Raw genomic sequence first — 23,512 nt, 5'->3', positions numbered from 1 at the left:
CTCTACAACTTGGGCAACAGTTGAACGGGGTAAAACACTTCAATTAGGAACTGGGTTATTTCAAGCAAATCCACCATTTTATTTCTTATGTTTACACTTTGAAGCAATTGTTAATAAATGAGTATCAGTATAACTTGTGTTGGACAGTGCTAGGAAGCTCTCGGAATGGGCAATAGTTTTCAACAAGTGAAAATAATATCTAACAAGAATGTATCTATTAGTACTTAATACTCACCTGCTTTTCTGTCATGGCCTTCTCATATGCTGCTTGTACAACATCCAGTTCTGCTTGTTTGGCATCCAGCTCTGTCTGTGCTTTCTGGAGATCTAGCATGGCTATGGCCAGACGATTTTCTTGGATTGCTAAATTAGCCTGAGACAAATATAAATGCATTCTTAAACTATGGCTTCAAATAGCAGATTATAAATATTGATGACTCTTTCTGTAAAATAACTGGTTGTACAACATTGGCAACATTCAAAAACTTAGCAGCAGCTTCTGGTCATTTACTGGTAACAATAAGCAGCATCTCAAGCATATCACCCGACTTCGCAGAAGCAATAACTGATAACAAATCCTTGATTAGTCACAACTTTTAACACTTTAAAAACAGGAATTATTTTTTCCCAATAAAACCTGTCCTCTTGACCATCGGTAGCACATTCTCAAGTATTCACTGTCTTGCCATATTTTACAATCCTGAGTTAGCTCTAAAACACATCATCGCTCACTTCCATCTCTGCACATTAGTAATCTTCCATTTGCTGTTGCATCATTCTTGTGGACAATCAAACAATTTGCATTTCCTTTGGTTGCCAATGTCCCTACCAATAAATAGTAAGCTATTGCTCACCTCTTGTGTCTTGCTTTGCATTCAGCCTTGTGCAATCTTAATTTCCGTACCCATCAACCTTCTTCAGCAATTTGCTCTTTCACATATTAAATTCAGAATGGTGATTCTCTGCAAAACCTACACCAGCTCTTCCAGTTGTGCAACTGCTCCCAAATAATTAAAGAATACTTTCCTTCTACTCCTTGCTCTCCTGCAGCTAGACACCTAATTCCCCCATCCTACTGCTGTCTCCCATTTTGCCCCGCTTCCATTCCTTCATCCACCATTGCTGGTAGATTTCTCGACCCGAAACATCACCCATTCCTTCTCTCCAGAGATGCTGCCTGTCCCAGTGAGTTACTCCAGCGTTTTGTGTCTATCATCAGAGATTTTAGAAGTTCTGCCATGTTTATCCCAGGCCACTTTGCCTTTTGAATCCCCTCTTCATTATTCAAAGAAAATCTTTAAGGACCATCTTTTCATAAGTCTGTCATAAGATTTCTGAATAAATACCTCTATACAGTTTGCAGTGTTCATTATTAGATCCACCTAAAAAAGGCCCAGATCATTCTTGTGTTATTCATGTGTTTCAATTTACATTGTTCACTCATAATCCTGATCTGCTACAAGCCAAATAGGGAAAATGTGTACAAAGATATATTGTAAATACTTTTCTGAAGAAATCTGAAGAAGGGTCTCGACCCGAAACGTCGCCCATTCCTTCTCTCCATAGATGTTGCCTCACCCGCTGAGTTTCTCCAGCATTTTTGTCTACCTTTGTAAATACTTTCAGTAGATTTGATGACTGGAATGTTAGAAATGCTTGATCTTTCAATCCTTTCAGCAAATCCACATGCATCATATATTTTTGTCTTTCCCCAATCTATTACTAAAGCCAATTAAAATGAACAATTGGAAATTTTCATCATCATATTAAATACTTTAACCTTCATGTACCTTTAATGGTAAAACTTCTTTATTAATGGAAAAGAAGGATGCCATAGCCTTTGTCCAGGAACAGATGCCTGCGACATTGCCACAGACTCTCTTGGCTGTTTCACTATTGTAGTCAGTCATTTCAAAATAAGGCTGGAGTAAATCAACAACTTCCTCATTAATGGTGTCTTTTGGAAATTGCTAGGATGGTAAAATGACATGATTAAGCATTAGTGGGGTTTATTGCTAACTGTGGACAAATACATTACTGAGATTTTTCACATAATTATAGTTTATTTTGTCACAGGCTTTCAGAAGAAATTTGTATTGTATATATTTGTATACAATTCATTGAATAAACAGTAAAGTTTAATTTAAAAAGAGACCATCAAAACACAAACTAGTGCAGTGAACCAGGTTTTTATACCAGTTTCTGTTTTGCCAGAAAATATAGAAACATAGAAAATAGGTGCAGGAGGAGGCCATTTGGCCCTTCGAGCCAGCATCGCCATTCATTGTAATCATGGCTGATCATCCCCTATCAATAACCCGTGCCTGCCTTCTCCCCATATCCCTTGACACTACTAGCCCCTAGAGCTCTATCTAACTCTCTCTTAAATCCATCCAGTGATTTGGCCTCCACTGCCCTCTGTGGCAGGGAATTCCACAAATTCACAACTCTCTGGGAGAAAACATTTTTTCTCACCTCAGTCTTAAATGACCTCCCCTTTATTCTAAGACTGTGGCCCCTGGTTCTGGACTCGCCCAACATAGGGAACATTTTTCCTGCATCTAGCTTGTCCAGTCCATTTATAATTTTATAAATTTTATATATTTATAAAATGATATATTTTCACTGGTCTGATATGCCCATTTTGTGAAAGTTACAACAGACGCTGTGAGGTATAGTGTGGGCAGAGAGCAGCAATGTACCTTCTGTTGATCTACACACTGTGGTATCAACACTGCCTCTGGTAATACAGGTTAGCCTATTGTGTCCTCCTACCCACAGAACAATTTAGATTCAGGAATACATGCTTTAAACAGAAAAAGGCTAAATTTAGCTCTAACCTGAAACTATTGCCAAAGCATACTCAAGTTTTACTTTAACGATTTCTGTAATTAAACCTACAATTTTCCAAATAGATCCAACATGTTCTTACGTGTGTAGTTCTGGAAATGGCAGCTATGTGGGTGTGCATGTTTTAATTCCACAACAAAAAAAAGCAAATACTATTATTTCATCCACCTAAGAAAGAAAGGATGCCTCCAACTAATTGCCTACCTGAAGATTTTGCAGAAAGTTTCCTGCTGTCATGAGTTTCAAAGACTCTTGCCAGGAAGGTATTGTACAACTCCTCTCAGCATCAATTTTCACCAAGTTCACTTTTCGTTGGAACAGCAACAGTACACAGTCCATGATGCGCATGATGAGATGAGGTGGTCTCCCCAGGATACGTACTGTAGCAATATCAGCTGGCTTAATAGTCTATGCATGAAAACGGGGTGGGGTGGGGGAATATAAATACATTTATATTTATTAAATGCACTTTTATCTAATCTGTCACTACTTGGTCACAGACTGTGGTGGTGACAATATCTGTGACTGACATTTTGTTTCATTTTAGGACTGTTCATTTATTATAGATCAATGCATTCTGAATGAGTATGGAAAAATCAACCTCCATTTTAGGTTTGATGCCAATTATTTGATTTGTACCAATCTTCTGACAAATTTTTTTCAAATTATAATAACTGCTGGTTATTATAAAAATTGTATGGTTCTTAACAAGGGCTGCACATAGTGACAAAGCAAGTCTTTTTTGAAAGGAACAATTCATCAACTGAAGCTGTAGAATTTGAAAGATTAAATATATTTAAAAAAAATAACATTAAATTTGCTAGGTGAACAACCTGTCCTCATAAAACTCTTTAACTATGCCCCCACGCAGTTCTACCCAGCAGAAGCACTCCTTGCAACTGGAGAAGAGCTAGGAGTGAAAAGGTAGCAGATGTCATTGTTCACAATGAAACTAATAAGATGAGCCTCTACTGAGAAAATTTGAAGAGTTGGCTTTGGAACAGAAAAATGGAAACTCATAAAGGACCATAATGTTTAGATTGTTATCTGACATGTACAAATTATAAAATAGAACTATAAAATTATTCAATCTATTGAATTACTTAAAAAAATTAAAGTAGTATCAATTCGAATGTACTTTAAAATATAAGCAAATATGTCCTGAATTATTATTATTCACCTTAGCCCCCTGAGAAATATTATCTTCCACTAAATCCATTGGAGAATAACTTCCTCCACTAAATCAAAACTGGTGCAGATTTTGTGAGTGAATTCCCCACCATTAACAGTGGAGAACCTATATGTAAAGAATCCAAACTCACACAGGTTGAAACACAAGCATCTTTATTATTCAGGTCATTAACTACTAAGCAGGTCATCACACGTTCACACTGCTACTCTAACTGGTAGATAGTGGGCAGGATCTTACACTATGAATGTTATAATTAGGAGGGGTTATAATTACTAAGCATTACTTAGCATACTGGCTAACATGCTATAGCCAATCTACACTATATAACTTTATGGCGTCTAACCTAACATTGCAGCACACAGTCCATCAGCCGAAGCAGTAAACGAAACAGCAGTGTCTGCATTTCTCCACAAATTTAGACCAATTACTCTGGGCAGACTGAACATAAAAAGGAAAATATACTTCAAAAATCATTTTTTTCTGTGATTGCAATGAATGAATGTAATCTTCAATGTTTGGGCCTATCATCTTAAACCTTTAAAGAATGAGAAGTAATCTCATTGATACACAGTTTGACAAAGTAAATCAAGGTGCTTCGATTGATTTGAAAAGCCAAAGCTGGGGGCAACTAATTCAAAATAAAGGATTAGTCATCCAGATTGAGAAGAGGATTTTCAGTAATATACAGTTTAGAAAGCTTGGGAATTCCCATCATCTACAGACATATATACCAAGATATAAAGTAATTGAAGAGTTAGATAATTTAATTTTGGGTGCCAAGGGAAACAAGGAATATGGGGAAATGAGAGATCATCCATCATCTTAATGATTGGAGGAGCAAAGTGAAAGGATTGAAGACACAACCAATACCTTCAACCACTGGTAGTTGCTTAAGCAATGTATTACTCATTTTCAACATATTATTTTATTGATAGCTACTTGCAGGTTATAAGAACATTGGACAGCCAATTTAGCAGCAAGATAATTTAGCAGCAAATCATTGCTGCTTTTTTCACAAACTTTTCCATCCAATGACACAATTAGATAAAATAATCTTCATTTTTTCCAAGATGCTGGGGTGGATGGTCCAACTGTTCAGGTGACACCTTGAATTTTAAGGCTCTACTGTAAGTACAACTGTTTCTGTTAAACAGAGAACTTTCCAATATCTCACAAACATTCCTCATAAACAAGAGACCCAGAAGAACAAAAATGTCAAAAATAAGTCACTTTATTTACCTGTAGAGCTGCTTCAGCCTCCTCCAGAGCAGGTTTTGCAGCTTCCAGCTTTTGTTCTGCAATGGCCTTATCTGCTGATATGCTATCAACAATGGCCTGAGCTTTATCCTTAACTTTTTGAACTTCTACCTTTACCTTCTCAGAAGCTTGAGCTTTCACTGTTACTTCTTTTAAAACCTGAGATACACAAAAAAAAAAATCAAAAGCTATCGTTAATAATGTCAAAATCTAAAAAACAAACACATGGATTCCAAACTGAAAGTGAGAAAAATTCTGGTTTGGAATTTCATTTTTGATCTCTGTCTCCATCCTAGGAGACAAACTATCGACTGACATCTACAACGAACCTACCGACTCCCCCAGTTATTTGGACTACGTCTTCTCCCAGCATGCTTCTTGCAAAGATGCTATCTCTACTCTCCATTTCTCCGTCTCTGCTGCATTTGCTTCTAAGTTGAGAACATCTGAGATCTCTTTCTTTACTAAACGTGGTTTCCACCCTATTGTCAAAGGTGGATCCCTCATCCGTGTCTCCTCTGTGTCACACCTTCTGCTCTCGTTCCCTCTCCCCCCCTAGACAGAACAAGAATAGAGTTCCTCATTCCATTAAAACAGTCATCACGTCAGCTGCTTAAAGACAGCTTACACCTCATAAAAGAGAGATGCCGTGGAAGTCACTGAGGATATGACAAACACTCAGCGCACAATTTGGGAAAGTGCATGCTCCAGAGCTCTCAAATAATGCAGTGGAGGTTTTGGTGTAGAAGATGAAAGGTGGGAAAACTGCTGCTTCACCATGGAACCAGGAATCCCTCCAGACCTGCACCCAGAAGGCTGTGACAAGCAGTCAGCACCCAGATGCAACTCCGAGATATTTTGTTCTGTGGCAAAGAACACAAGAAACCCGTTCACCCCGAATGTTCTGAATTTATAGCTGAATTGAAAATTGATCTTAACATTCAAGATTAATGCATTAAGAAATATGGTTGACTTCATTGATGTGGTTTAAAAAGTGCTGGAATAATTTAGCAGGTCAGACAACATTTCTGGAGAGAATGGATATGCAATATTTTCAGACAGGACCTTCGCCAGAATGATTGTAGTAGGGGGATGAAAGCTGGAAAAGAGGTAGGAACAGTACAAAGCCTGGCAAATGATAGGTGGATGCAGGTGAGGAAGCTTTTTGATTTGCATTTGGGTGGCAAATGCTGGAGATGAAAAGTAGACAAAATGATGCAAGAGGAGAGACATGAAATGGCAAGCCAGAGGGAAAGATATCGGTGGTAGGGGCAATGGCGTTTGGGTTACTGATGATTAAACCAACAATTATGATCAGAAAATTCTTGGCCATTCCAAGTGAACCGTTGATGTTATTTTACAGAAATTATGTCTTATTCCTAGTTTTACATCAACATTTCCAGGATGAGTACACAAGATCTACCTACATCTTCCAAGTCCACCAACAGAACTGGGAGACAGACCTGATGTGTGTGGAATCCAGTTCAGGAGGTGTTTCAACTCAATGTTGGTACTGTGCTCTGCATTGGGTATCTAATGAGTGGTGTAGGATTCACCCATGGGTGCAGGCTAGGATTTTGAAAATACGTCAACAGATTTAAAAAAAAGTTTAACATGCTTCACATGTTATTTTTTCAAAATATTTCCTTCCAGGTGGGTTTTTCCATCATGCGACTTCCAACTAATTCATTGGAACAGTGGTGATGAGGGGATTGGAGAAGAGAAAAGGTAGGAATGAGGGATGCTACATCAATATCCAGTAAGTTTGCAACTCACGGAACTGTTGCCATTTTATAGAATAATTGGACCATTACCTCTTAAACCTAAATGTCTTTTTCGTCAAGGAAATATCATCTTTTAAATGTAAATAAAAGTTTTGTAACTCTGTAAACAAATAAAGATATAAAAACCATTTACAGAGATATAATACTGTGAAAGTGCATACCATATCAGCCTTTTCATTGGCTACTTGTAGTTCTCGCTCTTTCACTTCCAGTTCTTTACTTAGAGCTGCCACTGATTCAGACGCCTCCTTCAATTTCTGTAGGCCAGTATTCATCCTGTAGAAAAGATATTGTTTGGTTTTGCAAGATTTTTGCAAAGTATCCTCTTTGAAACAATACAAAATAGGTAAATAGATTTCAGCACCATAATTTAATAATTGTCTGGTTTCTAATTTTACACATTTTCAAGCCACTCTGTGCAATGTAGGGATTTGCATGTCTCAGCAATCTATCTGGAATTTATTGTCTTATTAATAAACTGCTCAGTAGCCTCAAACTGCATATGTGTTGTATAACAATACAGTTTATTTATGATTCTAAGATTAATAATTTAATAGCAGAATGCAAATGATTTCTGGGAGAAAGAGTGAAAGGATAAGAATCCTTGCCAACAATGCATATATCAGTGACAGGTGGTAATTCAGGAAAATAGATTGTTTTTGCCAAAGATAACTAATGGATTGTTGAGAGTGTGCCTACAAAACTTCTCATGTACCTCCATCCAAATGCTGGACAAAATACCCATGCTATTCTCCTCAGCAAAATGTATCAGCCCACACAACACCTTCAACGAGTTATGGAACTCAGCTCCCTCTTGCCTTGATTTTGTTCCATATAGTCATAGAGTGATACAGAGTGGAAACAGACCCTTTGGCCCAACTTGCCCGCAACATGTCTCAGCTACACGAGTCCCACCTGCCTGTGTTTGGTCCAGATCCCTCCAAACCCGTCCTATCCGTCCTCCAAACCTGTCCTATCCATATGCTTTTTTCTCTAGCCACACGGTGCTAAATTACAAACATTGTATGCAGAGAAGTCTGAAATAAATCCAAGTTTAAATAGAAATATCTTCTGCCACGTGTTCATTCATTTCTGTAAAGAATTTGCAATACATTGTTCCTACCGATTTGCTAATGTTTGAACCTCGGTGTTCTTCTCTTTGTAGATCGCTTTATATCCCTGAATGAAGGAGAGATACGATTTTGGTGTTACATGAGTAGATCGACGATATCTTTGGAAATAGTCCACACATTTCTCAGCCACGCCATCTTGGAAGAATCCCATGCACTGTACCACCTCCCTTTTGACCTCAGCTGTGCAATCAATTCCAAAAGAAGATAGGAAGTGCTCAGAAACTGTTGAAACATTTTTAAAAAGATCAATTCATTAGATAAAAAGGAAACTGATTTGTTTGTATTTTATACCACAAAAGTATAAAAAGGTTCAAGCAAGTAGCTATATTTTCACCATAATCTACTGTAACTAGAAGATATAAAACTGCAATGTCTACATACTGTCTACTTAATGCTGGTGGTGCTTTCAATGATTATAAATATTTAATACACCTGTGGCCAATTGTCCATGTTCTTCCATTGTAAAAGCCAATAACAAAAATAAAAGTTTTGTTTTGAGTGGAAACTGACCCTTTGGCCCACCAACTCCATACAGACCAACAATCTCCCATACAATAGCTCTATCCTACACAATAGTGACAATTTACAGAAGTCAATTAACCTACAAATCTGCACATCTTTGAAAGGAAACCAGAGCAGCCGGAGAAAACCCCGCTCTCACTGGGAGAACATGCAAACTCCGTACAATTAGCACCCGTCGTCAGGATCTAACCCGGGTCTTTGATGCTGTAAGGAAGCAACTCTACCATTGCGCCATTGAGCCACCCAGTCAGTTCTTACAAAGGAGGAACTCAGGATTGAATTATATTATAAACATGTAACAATGGAAAAAGTACCTGCACAGGTCAATTATACCAAACATTCCTTCTATTCTAAGGAGGTATCAAATATTTAAAATACCACAGTTAACTTGATGGCATAACATTTATTGTATGTGTTTGCAGGAGATAAAGGCATATTATGGTGCTCTTTTGAATCTCCCGAGGACAATATGGTTGATTTTCATCAGTTTATTTTTAATCAAAAAAAAAAAAAGAAAGACCAGTATGGCAAGGTGGCACAGCGATCGTTGCTGCCTTATAGTGCTAGAGACTCGGTTCAATTCTGACTACGGATGTTGTCTGTGCGGAGTTTGTACATTCTCCCCGTGAATAGGTGGGTTTTCTCTGGGTGCTCCAGTTTCCTTCCACACTCCAAAAACAAACAGGTTTGTAATTTAATTTGGCTTTGGTAAAACAAATATACATTGTCCCTCGTGCGTAGGATAGTGCAGTGTACGGAGATTGCTGGTCGGCACAGACTCAGTGGGCTGGAGGACCTATTTCCACGCTGCATCTCTAAGCTAAAGTAAAAATTCATTGTACTCATCAAAATATTTTACCAAAGCAACTCTCAGTCCCATGTTTGATATAATTCATTTAAGCCAAGTGTGTTTTATTGTCATATGTCCCGAATGGAACAATGAAATTCTTCCAGCAGCACAACAGATATATAAACATAGTACACTGTAAACACCATCATAAACAACAACAAAAGTTGATCGTACACCTGACTACACTACTGTAATCCCTGTACACACATGACTGTGTGGCCAGGTTCAGCTCCAACTCCATCACCAAGTTTGCTGATGACACTGCGGTGGTGGGCCTGATCTCCGATAACGATGAGAAGGCCTACCGGGAGGAGGTGGCTGATCTGGCACTGGTGTCAGGACAACAACCTCCTTTTGAATGTCACAAAAACTAAGGAGCTGATTGTGGACTTTAGAAGGGCACAACATCCGAGGATGTACACGCCACTGGTGATAAATGGGACTACTGTGGATAGGGTGAGCTGCTTTAAATACCTGGGAGTAACCATCACAGAGGATCTGACATGGACAACACACACTGCCGCACTGGTGAGTAAGGCAAGGCAGCGCCTTTACCACCTCAGGCAGCTGAGGAAATTCAGAGTCTCTCTGAGGATCCTTCAGTGCCTCTACTCTGGGGCTGTAGAAAGCATCTTGTCTGGCAACATCACAAACTGGTTTGGGAACAGATCTGCCCAGGACAAGAGAGCTCTGCAGAGAGTTGTGCGTTCAGCCGAACGCACTATGGGAACTACACTCACCCCTCTGCAGGACCTATACACCAGGAGGTGCAGATCCAGAGCCAGCAACATTATGGGACACCCCTACCAACCCCAGCAACAGACTGTTCCAGCTGCTACGGTCAGGCAAACGCCTCCGCTAGCATGCTGTGAAAACAGAGAGGATGAGACGGAGTTTCTTCCCAAAGGCCATCAGTACTGTAAACTCTTATCTCACCAGGGACTAATTTACTGTACTAATTTACTGTTGTGTTGTGCCTTTTGTAAACAATTATTTTCTAGCATGTAAATACTTATTCTGTTCTGTATTTTTTGCACCATCCGCAGGCATTGCCACTTTCATTTCACTGCACATATTGTATGTGTATGTGACAAATAAAGTTGACTTGACTACACAGTCATGGGTGTTCAATGTGTAGACCAGGGGCTGAACACACAGCCTTGAGGTGCTCTTGGTGATTGAGGAGGAAGAGTTGCTGCCAATGCCTACTGATTGGGGTCTGTTGACTAATACATGGAAGTCTCCAAATTGCTAAAACATCCATAGTGTATAAAATCTGTATTAAATTCTGCATGAAGGCACTGTTACTGATAATATCTATTCTACAATTAAAATTTTACTATTTCAGCAACATACTACAAAAAAAATTCATACATTAAAAATCTATATCTTATGCAAACAAATGTTATTGCTGCCATGTATATATCAATGTGTACAAACATCTTTGAGACCATCACCCAAACTCCTGTTTGCATCACTTTAAGACAGATATTAGCACATTTAAATGACTGCTTTAAAATAAATTGAGTGCCAAATCAGGACATAACCATCAGAAAATGTCATTTCCTGTTCTGTATGACTTAACAAATATTGTTTTGGAATTTCTTTTTCTGAATTTTAAATAAATAACATCCTGCTAAATTAGTAATTTTACAGATGATATTTTGTAATTTGACTCACCAGCAACAAGAGCATCTTTGGGCCAACGACTGAACCAATCCATAGTGCAGCCTGAAATGAGCGCTGGAAACTTCAGCGCTCTATTTCGGAATTTTTCTCCCACTGGCGAAAAGCAAAGCACCACATGAAGATTCTGTCGAACTCTAGTCATGAAGTAATCGTACAGGTTTTCAACAGTTGGAGGCCTACGAGGATATTCCTTCTTCATTACAGGTATCAGGTTACTTGTAACTTCATCTAATTCATCTCGAGCAAACAGGTTAGAGACCTAAAATTAAAATAACATACGAAAACCGATGTTAACATGATAGTAGCAAATACCAAATGACTAACAAGCTGGTGACGTGAATGGACATGCTGTCCATTAACAGTTGGGCCCAAGTTTTGTCTCCGCACTAAAGCTGGCCATTATTGGGAATGGTGTTAGCTTATTATAGTCTGGAAGTGGCGGCGCTGGGAACGGCTGCGGCTCGCCTGCAGTCCGTTTGTTTTTACTTTTTTGTGTTGTTTTTTTTCGTTTTGTCTAGTTGTGTTTTTGGTTTTTAGGTTGTGTTTATGCGGGTGGGGGGTTGAAACGGGGTTTGCTGTCTCTCCCTTGGGGGGAATACGACTTTTTCGTCGTATCCCCCCCTCTCTGCCTCCGTCTGCGCTGAGGCCTAATGGCGGAGCTGGCGACCTCGGGACTCCGGAGGCAGCCAGTCAGGACTCACCCTGGGCTCGCTCCCGTGAGGGCGGCCCAGCTCGGGGCTGGAACTGCGCTCCCGTGAAGACGGCCTGGCGAGGGGCCGAGACACTCCCGTGAGGGGCTGTGGCACTCCCGTCGGAGTGGCCCAGCCCGAGGGAGGAACGGCACTCCCGTCGGAGTGGCCCAGCCCGAGGGAGGAACGGCACTCCCGTCGGAGTGGCCCAGCCCGAGGGAGGAACGGCACTCCCGTCGGAGTGGCCCAGCTCGAGGGAGGAACGGCACTCCCGTCGGAGTGGCCCAGCTCGAGGGAGGAACGGCACTCACGTGAGGGCGACCCGGCTCGGGGCTGGAACGGTGCTCCGGTGGCTGGGACGGCGTTCTGGCGGCGGTGACCTGAGTCCTGGGTTCAGCCGCGGGCCAGTGGCTGCGTCCGCTGGACTGGAGGGCGGCAGCTTCGACCACCCTGGGCCGCGGTGTTTGAGCCGGCCCGTTTGCGGGGTTCGGTGAGCCGCGGGACTGTTTGTACCATCGCCCGGTGGGGTATCGCCTCAGCGCAGAGGGAGAAGAGGAGGGAACAGACTGCAGCCCTAAGATTTTTGCCTCCACCACAGTGAAGTGCTTGGAGGACTCACTGTGGTGGTGTTAATTTGTGTTTATTGTTGTTATTACTGTATGATTGTATGTATGACTGCAGGCACGAAATTTCGTTCAGACCGTAAGGTCTGAATGACAATAAAGGCATTCAATTCAATTCAATTCAATATTTGCTGCCCAAACATTGAAAATGCTATGGAGTGCAAGTGGAAGGCGGTAGTAGTTCTTCCTTTCCTTACCCCTCAAGGCAGTTCATTGCCACAAGAACAGTGATGGTGTTTCAGAGTTCTGGAGAACTGAATAGATACGTACATTTTAGAACACACCGATGGGTTAATTTACCTCGCCTGATGATAGAACATTGTTCATATATTCAAGGAAAGACTCGTCTTTGATCTCATTGTCTGTAAAGATGAAGGTGATTCCTTTGCCTTGATGACCTGCAGTTTTATATAAAATCTTCAAATCCTCCATCAGGTTAGAGCTGTTATATGATCTGAAAATAGAAAGTAGAAAGTAATGAGCTTATTCAAAGGAAATCCATGTTATGAAATATCTACTTTTTAAGGAACAAATTCTCTCAGTCCTAGACCAGAACACATATCACCATTCTTTGGGGTTTAAACACCACTATCTGCACTACAGACCAATGGGTATTAAAATAATCGAAATGAGTACAGAATACAAATACTATCATAGAAATTCAAATCTTAAAACTATCCTTATCAAAACATCATGACAGAATTGTGCCTCATAAAATTTAAATATGCCAATAATCATTGAAAAAGATAGGATGAAAATCTGCACCTAACCTAGTTAATGTGATTTGGAATGTCTTGTAACCAGCGATGAAGGCTGCCAGTTTCGTCAAACTTTGCTTGCCGGATCCACCCACACCAACCAATAATGCATTCCCTCGAGGCGTACGGATAATACGTGAAATCTAATGGTGAAATAAAATTATTATTTTACTAATAAGCCAATATATTTACTACGGATAGAAAAATGCAGTTAAGCTTCTGCCACATAGCGAGTTATTTCCTTTACTAACTGCTTTGATTTGGCAAGATGACCCACATCTTTTTGCGTATAAACTAGATGTAACTTTAGATGCACTGTTGCAAATTAGCGTTAAATTCTAGAACAAACACAATTTTACCTTAAAATGACTGATTTATAGGCAAGGAAATGCTGGAGTAACTCAACGGGTCAGGCAGCATCTCAGGAGAGAAGTAATGGGTGATGTTTCAAGTCCTGCCCCCTTTTACCCTCATGATTTTTCCTTATTAAATATGGTCCTCAGTTCTCAAAACTCCTCCAGGGATACACATGATCCCAGCTGCCTATATCCGTCTCATGCTTCCTGCATTTTCCTGACCAGAGCCTCAATTTCTCTCGCAATCCAAGCTTCCTTACTCTGACCTGCCTTGCCCTTCATTCTAACGGGAACATGAATGCCCTGAATGCCTGCCCTCACAAAGTAAAATGCATCTCATTTTCCAGATGTTCCTTTGCAACATCACAAACAATGTACTTGAATCAACATTAGCAAGTTCGGTCTAATACCATCAAAGATGGCCTTGCCCTAATTCAGAATTTTAACTTGTGGGCCCGTCCTTTCTTTATCCATAACTATTTTAAAGCTAAATAGAACAGTGTTGCTGGGCCCAAAAGGCTCGCCCATCGACATTACAATTCTACAAGGTCACTTGCCCTTCCAATTTCCTAAGAGTAGATTAAGTTTAGCTCTCTCCCTTGTAGAGAGCTTTACATATTGCTTGAGGAAATGGTCTTGAACACATTTTACAAATTCCACCCTAAGCCTTTGGCACTATGACAGTCCCAGTCGATATTGGGAACGTTAAACTCCCCTATTGTTAATCTCCCAACTTTATTAGTCTTTCAGCTGCCTGCAATCTCCTGGCATATTTGCTCTTCTAATTCCCATTGACTATTTGGGGGCTGTAGTACACTAACGATATTTACATGATTCCATGAATAGGCATAATGATGAGACAACTGTTTAGAGGGCATTTGGCAATACCCAATGTTCTCAATTTTAGCCAGAATTTACATAACCGTAGGATGACCCAAAACTTTTTGCAGGCAAAGCAGTGCTTTTTAATATCAAGGAAAATAAAATCCAATTAGTGCTCAGCCAGATTACAAGCAGCAATATGATAATTGATTTGCAAATTTTAGCAGGAAACATAATAGTGAAGAGATGTGGGGACAACACACAGCTTTGCTTGACTGCATCAGTGGTTGGGAACAATCGACTGAGAAACTTGGAAAAATAGGTGCAGTAGGCCATTCGGCCCTTTGAGCTAGCACCGCCATTCAATATGATCATGGCTGATCATCTAAAATCAGTATCCCGTTCCTGCTTTTTCCCCATATCCCTTGATTCCTTTAGCCCTAAGAGCTAAATCTAACTCTCTCTTGAAAACATCCAGTGAATTGGCCTCCACTGCCTTCTGTGGCAGATAATTCCACAGATTCACAACTCTCTGGGTGAAAACAAATGTCCTCATCTCCGTTCTAAATGGCCTACCCCTTATTCTTAAACTATGACCCCTGGTTCTGGACTCTCCCACATCGGGAACATGTTTCCTGCCTCCAGCTTATCCAATCCCTTAATAATCTTATATGTTTCTATAAGATCCCCTCTCATCAGTGGCTCAACTACAGTCATCTGTCTTTTTTTATTTTTTGTCTTGTTAAATGTATGTCTTTGAGTCAGTTTTTATTTTATTTTTTAGCTGTGTATATGTGGGGGGTGGTGGGGGGGGGCTGTGGGGGAAACCGTTAATCTCTTCCCTGTGCGGGGACCCGACTATTCCCTGTCGGGTCTCGGATGTCGTTGGGCCTAACATCGTGGAGCCGGCGGCGACCTCCGGCCGGGACTAACTTGAGGGCTCCAGTTGTAGAGCCTGCGGAACTGACATCGCGGAGCTGGCCAACTTCGGAGCGGGAAGAGCTGTGGTGGCGTGCGGCTGCGCCTCGACTTTTGGAGTTCGGAGGCACCGGCCGCAGACCCGGTGGACGGGAACACCGGGAGCTCGCAGGTCCCTGGTGGGAGACCGCTTTTCCGAGCTCCGCAACGGCGACTTCTCCCGCTGGAATCGTGGGTTTAAAGGACATGGAGCCGGGGCCTAACATCGCCCGGCGTGGCTTAAACGGCCTCAGGACTTACCATCGCCCGCCGGGGGCTTTAACATCGGAGCCCCAGTTCGCCTCGACACTGCAGTTGGACTGCTGGACCGCGGGAGAAGGAACAAAGGGAAGAGATAAAGACTTTGCTTTCCATCACAGTGAGGAGATGTTGGAGACTCACTGTGATGGATGTTTATGTAAACTATGTTAAGTGTGGGTCTTGGATTGTGTTTGTAATGTAAAAAAACTGTAGAAATGGAATTTCGTTCAAACCCAGGTTTGAATGACAATAAATAGCATTCTATCCTAAATTCCACTGAATATAAGTCCAGTCGAACCATTCTTTCATCATATGTCATTCCTGCCATCCTGGGAATTAATCTGGTGAACCTACGCTGCACACCCTCAATAGCAATAATGTCCTTCCTTAAATTAGGAGACCAAAACTGCACACAATACTCCAGGTACGGTCTCACCAGGGCCCTGTACAGCTGCAGTAGGACCTCCTTGCTCTTAAGTTCAAATCCTCTCGCAATGAAGGCCAACATGCCATTATAGCTTTCTTCACTGCCTGCTGTACCTGCATGCTTACTTTCAGTGACTGATGTACAAGCACACCCAGGTTTCGTTACACTTCCCCTTTTCCTAATCTACCACCATTTAGATAATCTGCCTCCCTGTTCTTGCCACCAAAGTGGATAACCTCACATTTATCCACATTATACTGCATTTGCCATGCATCTGCCCACTCACCCAACCTATCCAAGTCACCCTGCAGACACATAGCAACCTCGTCGCAGCTCACACTGCCACCCAGCTTTGTGTCATCCACAAACTTGGAGATGTCACATTTAATTCCCACGTCATTATTACCCACAATGCAAGCAAGCATGCCATGGAAAGAAAAATTGAATGTGGATCGGATGAAGAATTACAATCACATAGAACTGGAAATTGCTTTACCTTAACTAAATGAGTCATGGCATCTTTAAAAAAGACCATGTCCAATCCCATTCCTCGAATACCTTCATTGTACTGTTGCAAATACATATTTAGCCGATCCTTTAGATCATCAAAACTCCCAATAGGTTCATAGACCTTTGGCATATCAAAGTCAGCATCTTCTGGTTCCTCTCCTTCAAGACAAAATTTTGTTTACATGAATGTATACCCATAAAACCATTCTTCCACTTCACCGCATACATAAATGTCTCATTAAGCTACAAAAAATAGGCGCCATTTAATATTTGACATTTTTAATTCATTCTTGCCTAATAAAACCGTGCACAGGATTCCTTCCGACAACTTTAAAGGTTGATCTTAAATCTCTGCCTTAACACAAAATCATTAAATGCTGATGATACTCAGTAGATCAGGCAGCATTTGTGGAGAGAGAACTGGAATGAAGATTTTAGGCCAATGACCTTTCATAAGAATCTTTAACTTTGTTTCTCTTTTAATAATTGCTAAGTGATCTACTATTTCGAGCATCAGCAGTTATTTTTCGTTCTTTTACTTGATTTGTAGGCGGTGTGTTCATCACTGGCTAAGGAGGGGACATTCCCCCTTAGTTTAAATGAACTGCTGGGCACCCATGCCATAAGCAGCATTTGAAACCAAAATAAGTTTAACAAATCTTCAGTATCCAGTGTACATTTTTATTGGACTATTTGTATCTGAAATTTGGAAAGTTTGACAGTAGTGACCTTGACTTCTTATGAATTCCAGGTGATTTATTTTACTCACCTCTTGAATTCATCGTCAATTAATGTATTTTTGGTGGAGGTGGGAGGGGCAGGTGAATTAGTTGATTGTGTTTTTTTTGCTTTTCTGTGTTTCTATGGTGCAGACAATCTATTTCCATTGATAGACACAAATAGCTGGAGTAACTCAGCAGGACAGGCAGCATCTCTGGAAAGAAGGAACGGGTGACATTTCGGGTCGAGACCCTTCCAGTCTGACCCGAAACGTCACCCATTCCTTCTCTCCAGAGAAGCTGCCTGCCCCGCAGAGTTACTCCCGCTTTTTGTGTCTATCTTCGGTTTAAACCAGCATCTGCAGTTCCTTCTTACAAATTTATTTCCATTGACTGACAAAACCCTTATATCATCTGGACTACACGTCTTCCCACCCTGCCCCCTGTAAAGACTCCATCCCCTACTCCCAATTCCTCCGCCTACGCCGCATCTGTTCCCAGGATGAGACATTTCATACCAGGGCATCGGAAATGTCCTCGTTCTTCAGGGAACGGGGATTCCCCTCCGCCACCATAGATGAGACTCACACCAGGGTCTCATCCATACCCCGTAACACTGCTCTCTCTCCCCATCCCCGCACACGCAACAAGGGCAGAGTCCCTCTGGTCCTCACCTTTCACCCCACCAGCCGGCAAATACAACACATAATCCTCCGCCATTTCCGCCACCTCCAACGTGACCCCACCACTCGCCACATCTTCCCATCTCCCCCCATGTCTGCCTTCCGCAAAGACCGCTCCCTCCGCAACTCCCTCGTCAATTCTTCCCTTCCCTCCCGCACCACCCCCTCCCCGGGCACTTTCCGTTGCAACCGCAAGAAATGCAACACCTGTCCCTTCACCTCCCCCCTCGACTCCATTCAAGGTCCCAAGCAGTCGTTCCAGGTGCGACAAAGGTTCACCTGTATCTCCTCCAACCTCATCTACTGCATCCGCTGCTCTAGATGTCAGCTGATTTACATCGGTGAGACCAAGCGTAGGTTGGGCGACCGTTTCGCCGAACACCTCCGCTCAGTCCGCAATAACCTACCTGACCTCCCGGTGGCTCAGCACTTCAACTCCCCCTCCCATTCCCAATCCGACCTCTCTGTCCTGGGTCTCCTCCATTGCCAGAGTGAGCAACAGCGGAAATTGGAGGAACAGCACCTCATATTCCGTCTGGGGTCCTTGCGTCCTTATGGCATCAACATTGAATTCCCCCAATTTGGCTAGCCTGTGCTGTCTCCTCCCCTTCCTTCACCCTCTAGCTGTCTCCTCCCACCCTCCCATCCGCCCGCCCTCGGGCTCCTCCTCCTCCTCCCTTTTTCCTTCTTTCTTTCCCCACCCCCCATCAGTCTGAAGAAGGGTTTCGGCCCGAAACGTCGCCTATTTCCTTCGCTCCATAGATGCTGCTGCACCCGCTGAGTTTCCCCAGCAATTTTGTGTACCTTCGATATTCCAGCATCTGCAGTTCCCTTTTGAAAACCCTTATATCTGCAGCTTTGCCTAAAAATGGTTGAAAAGCTTTGTTCTCTTGTAAATAAACCCAGTGTTGGAGACAACAGAGTTGGGTTCTGTCCTTTTGAAAAACCTGGAGAAGCAATACTGGAACAATTCAATGGTTCAATGGTTCTTTATTGTCATGTATGCACTGCACAGTGAAATTCTTACACCCGCGCCATATTTTGGTGCTATATACAAAAGGCAGATCTGTATTTTTTTATTTTTTGTCTGGTTTTTATGTAGTTTTTGTTATTTTTTTTTTGTTGGGGTATGTGTGTGGGGGGGTGGGGGGGGACTTTAAAATCTTTCTTGAAAGAGCGGCCTCCAGCAGGAATGACCTGGGGCTCCAGTTGTGGAGCTGCCGACTACTCACCTCACCGTTGCGGAGCTGGCCGAGTCCGGAGCAGGTGGAGCAGTGGTGGAGCGCTGCTGCCACCTGACCCCCGGAGTTTCGGTGGCTGCAACTGCGGGTCTGGCGGACGGCGGCACCGGGAGCCCGCGGGTCCCTGCTGGGAGACCGCTTTTCGGGGCTTCCGCAACGGCGACTTCTCCCGCCCGAGTTGCGGGGTTGAAGAGCACCTGGAGCGGGGCTTTACAGCACCGCCCCGCGCGGCTTGGAATGGACGCGGGACTTTGCGAGCGCACGCTGGGGGCTCTAACAACAAGACCCGGTGTGTGACCTTGCATCACCCGGCGTGGCTTTAATGGCCGCGGGACAATCGCCATCGCCAGCCGGGGGCTTTGACTTTGACTCTGACATCGGGGGGGGGGGGGGGGGGGGGGGGGGGAGTGCAGTGGAGAGATAAGTTTTTTTGCCTTCCATCACAGCGATGTGATGGATGTTTGTGTAAATTGTGTTGTGTCTCGGGTCTTTTTGTTTTTGTAATGTATGGCTGCAGAAACATCATTTCGTTTGGACCTCAAGGGGTCCAAATGACAAATAAATTGTATTGTATTGTAATGTATTGTTTATTTTTGATTAAAATTCTTTCAAGATTAAAGTTAATTCTACTTTTGAATTCTAATTTTTATTTATTGGAATGATAAATGACAAAGACTTCGAGGAATAAAAACCAGAGGACCATATTCAATAGGCAATAGCCTTAGCAACCTGATTTGGTCCAAGTCAAAAGGTTATTTGAGTTGAAATGGTTACCTGTAGCCTCGGGTGCATTGCGTAAGAAGTCTACAAAGTAAGGGTTGACACCAACATCAACAGTTGCCAGAGCTTCCTTCTTGAGCTCTATCTCAACCACTTTGGCTAATGCATTGTCAAACCACGCTACATCTTCCGGAGTGGTAAATCGATCAGCTATAACACATCTACATTCATGCTTCCACAGCTTCAGTGCCACCTGAACAATGAATAAAAAAAATATTTTACTAGTTATTTAAATAATGGATTCATTCTTGTTAAAATCATAAGATCTGAATTTGTAAATACTAATCAGCTAGGCTTTGTTGTGGATTAGTGCTGCAATACTTTTTGGTCACAGCCTACAACTTCAAAAACAAGAAAATGCAAACAGCACAATCTGCATTCACAATTTCATAGTTCATAGCACAAAAAAAAGGGAGGGGTTCCAGTTATTCTACTTTCACAGCACAAGTGCACAGTGCAGCACAAGGCTACATGTGAGCAGATGAGGTTCAAAAGCATCAACTGCTAGACAAGTTGTTAATAGTACAAAAGTCTACAGCTTGTGGTATCTCAATCCAGTTTCTTCATCTTTTTTACAACAACATGTTGCTTTTAAACATTATTCATGTGATCAACTAAGTTTTGAAGTGCCATAATCATGCAATTCAGACTTCTTGAAAGAACTGCAGTCTTAACGAGAAAATCAAATGATAGGTGTCAGAAGAAGGGTCACGACACAAAATGTCTCCAATCCATGGCCTCCAGGGATGCTGTCTGACCCACTGGGGTACTCTGGTATTTTGTGTCCATTTTATACATTTTCAAATGTATACCATAAATTTTAAACTTTCTAATATGATAATTCAATTGTTAGGATCACAGATAGCCTCTCCCAAAATCATTATGAGCTGCAAATAATTTCTAGAATAAAGCATACACAGGTTTTTCTGAAATAGTTGAGAGGGAAAGATAGATCAGCCATGACTGAATGGCGGTGTAGACGCGATGGGCCAAATGGCATACTTCTGCTCCTATCACTTATGAATTATGAAATACTATTTATTATAACGTCATTATTTAATGAAAAATGTTTTCTGCTTCTGCTCGCCAAATACACATCAGGAAGCTTCACTGTGGTTTATTGGGATAGAAAATATACTGAACAAGGACTTCCGGTTGGCGCCACGATGTGAGTGGAATCGCGCCATTACAGCTCCGCAAAAAACTGAATTTAAAACGGGGGTAAAAGGGTCAAACAAACGCACTTACCACAGGAGATCGATTGCGAACGGCTCCGGCAGCGTTTAAAAGGTGCGTGACGTCATCAGGCGCGCGATTTTAAGAAGAAATTATGACCCAGCGCTCCCCTCCCCCCACCACTGGAAAAAAAGCTACGAGAAGGGAAACTGGCCTCAGCTCGGGAGCTGCTGCTGCTGCTGCTTCTCAAGAAGATATCTCACAGAGGAAAGCTGAAATGGAGGAACTTAAGACTACCATTCTAGGTGAGATAAAGAAGCAGAGGAAGGAGTATATGGAGGAGATAAAGAAGCAGAGGAAGGAGTATATGGAGGAGATAAAGAAGCAGAGGAAGGAGTATATGGAGGAGATAAAAAGTTTAAAAGCGGATATGCTGGTGTCTCACGAGAAAAATAAAGAAGATAAAGAAGACTTAATAAAACAAGTTATAACGACGGTAAAAAGTATGATGGATGAGTGGAAGGAAAAGGCTAATGCCGAGTTACAAACTCAAATTGAGGATGTAAAGGATATAGCTGCTGGGATGGAAAGAAATCTGGATGACAAGATAGATCCTACTAAAATTTCGCTAGACCAACAAGGCGAAGCAATTAAAGTGCTAACTAAAATTGCTGAAGTGAATACTAAGGAGACCGAAAAACTCCGTGCCGAGAACAAACGCCTCTTAGAATTATTACGTAAAACAAACGAGAAATGTATTGATCTGGAGGGACGCCAACGCCGTAAAAATTTGCGTATAGTTGGTCTGAGCGAAGGTCGTGAGGGGAGTCAAGATCCTCGAAAATTTGTTGCAAAACTTTTAATGGATATTCTGAATTTGGATCATGAACCCCTGTTGAGCCGTGCACATAGGGCTCTAAGACGGGCCCCTGGGATAGGTTCATCGCCCAGACAAATGATTGTAAAAGTCGCCTTTGACCATGTCTTCGAAGAAATGATGAAGATAATAATAAAAAAGAGAAACCTGAAATACGAGGGAGACAACATCAGTATTTTTAGAGACTTCCCAGCAGAAGTGGCCAAGAAAAGAGCACTATTTAAAGAAACAAAAGGTATCCTGAGGAATGTACAGAATACTAAGAATCTGAGATATGGCTTGATGTACCCAGCAATACTGAGAGTAACTTATGATGACAAGGAATATCGTTTCGTTAAGCATACTGAAGCATTGAAATTCGCCCGAGACATACAGCAGAAGCCAGAAGATGAAGAGAGAGAAGATGCGGAGGAAGAACCCGAGGGAGAAGGAGAAGGAGAGGACTGAACTTTTATCATCGACCTGTGGTTATGAAATATTCACTTAGAAGGAAGTGGAATAATGGGCATTTAGTAGTAGTTCTGTATTAATTATTAGAAAATATTTAATTATTCCATGATAATAGTATTACATATTATAGTATTAAATATAATTGATATTAGTAATTAGCAAATAGTAATATGAATAATAGAAATAATTACTAAGTACTAAGTATATAAAGTTAGCACCCCACCCCAATATATAGCATTTGAGATAGGAGCTGGTATAATCAACATCTTTTTTTTTATTAAAAAAACGGAAGTCTTTAGATTAATGGCCACGTTAGTGTGGCTTTCACCTTCACATACTACACACTATACAAGTGTAGTTTCTTTTTTTTCTGAGCACCCTATTAACACCCTTTACTTTTTTTTATTATTGATATTTCTTATTGTTTTTGTTTTTTATTGATCTTATATTGTATATTATTTGAATGTAGATGTGAAGGATATTGTGTATTTAGTTTAAGAAGACATAGATGCGGATTAAGGTGGATAGAAATTCTCATTGGATTGATGTCCGGGTGCAACGGGGAGCTGAGGGAGTCAAGAAGGCTACTCCAAAAAAAGCCGCCCTAATAGTAAAATGCATGATATAAAGGTGAAGACTGGGGGTGATGGAGTAACCTTCTGCAGTTGGAATGTAAAAGGAATTAATGAACCAATTAAAAGGGGAAAGGTGTTAGCTCAGTTGAACAGATTGAAGACAGATGTCATTTTCCTTCAAGAGACTCATCTTAAAAAAGATGCTCAACATAGATTAACAGCTAAATGGATTTCTAAGGTGTATCATTCTACATTTATTCATAAATCTAGAGGAGTTGCAATAATTATTCGCAAAGGTATACCTTTCATACAAAGTTCTATTATAGAGGAT

General features: G+C 41.5%; 1 protein-coding gene across 1 annotated transcript in view; it reads right to left on the bottom strand.

Annotated features, from left to right (window-relative positions):
* dnah5 (dynein axonemal heavy chain 5) overlaps window positions 1-23,512 on the bottom strand; it is a 227,990-nt gene that overhangs the window by 31,560 nt on the left and 172,918 nt on the right. Inside the window, exons 51-61 of the mRNA XM_033048007.1 lie at window positions 20,098-20,296; window positions 16,667-16,839; window positions 13,360-13,490; window positions 12,890-13,043; window positions 11,269-11,536; window positions 8,207-8,438; window positions 7,245-7,359; window positions 5,282-5,458; window positions 3,055-3,258; window positions 1,791-1,970; window positions 236-373 (exon numbers count right to left, since the gene is read on the bottom strand). Coding sequence (XP_032903898.1) covers window positions 236-373; window positions 1,791-1,970; window positions 3,055-3,258; window positions 5,282-5,458; window positions 7,245-7,359; window positions 8,207-8,438; window positions 11,269-11,536; window positions 12,890-13,043; window positions 13,360-13,490; window positions 16,667-16,839; window positions 20,098-20,296 — 1,971 coding nt within the window. The remainder of the gene's footprint in view (window positions 1-235; window positions 374-1,790; window positions 1,971-3,054; window positions 3,259-5,281; window positions 5,459-7,244; window positions 7,360-8,206; window positions 8,439-11,268; window positions 11,537-12,889; window positions 13,044-13,359; window positions 13,491-16,666; window positions 16,840-20,097; window positions 20,297-23,512) is intronic.

The sequence above is a fragment of the Amblyraja radiata genome, chromosome 2, assembly GCF_010909765.2.
Source record: "Amblyraja radiata isolate CabotCenter1 chromosome 2, sAmbRad1.1.pri, whole genome shotgun sequence".
Taxonomy (NCBI): domain Eukaryota; kingdom Metazoa; phylum Chordata; class Chondrichthyes; order Rajiformes; family Rajidae; genus Amblyraja; species Amblyraja radiata.
Note: the sequence above shows the minus strand (reverse complement) of the source record. Positions and strands in the feature narration are given on the sequence as shown.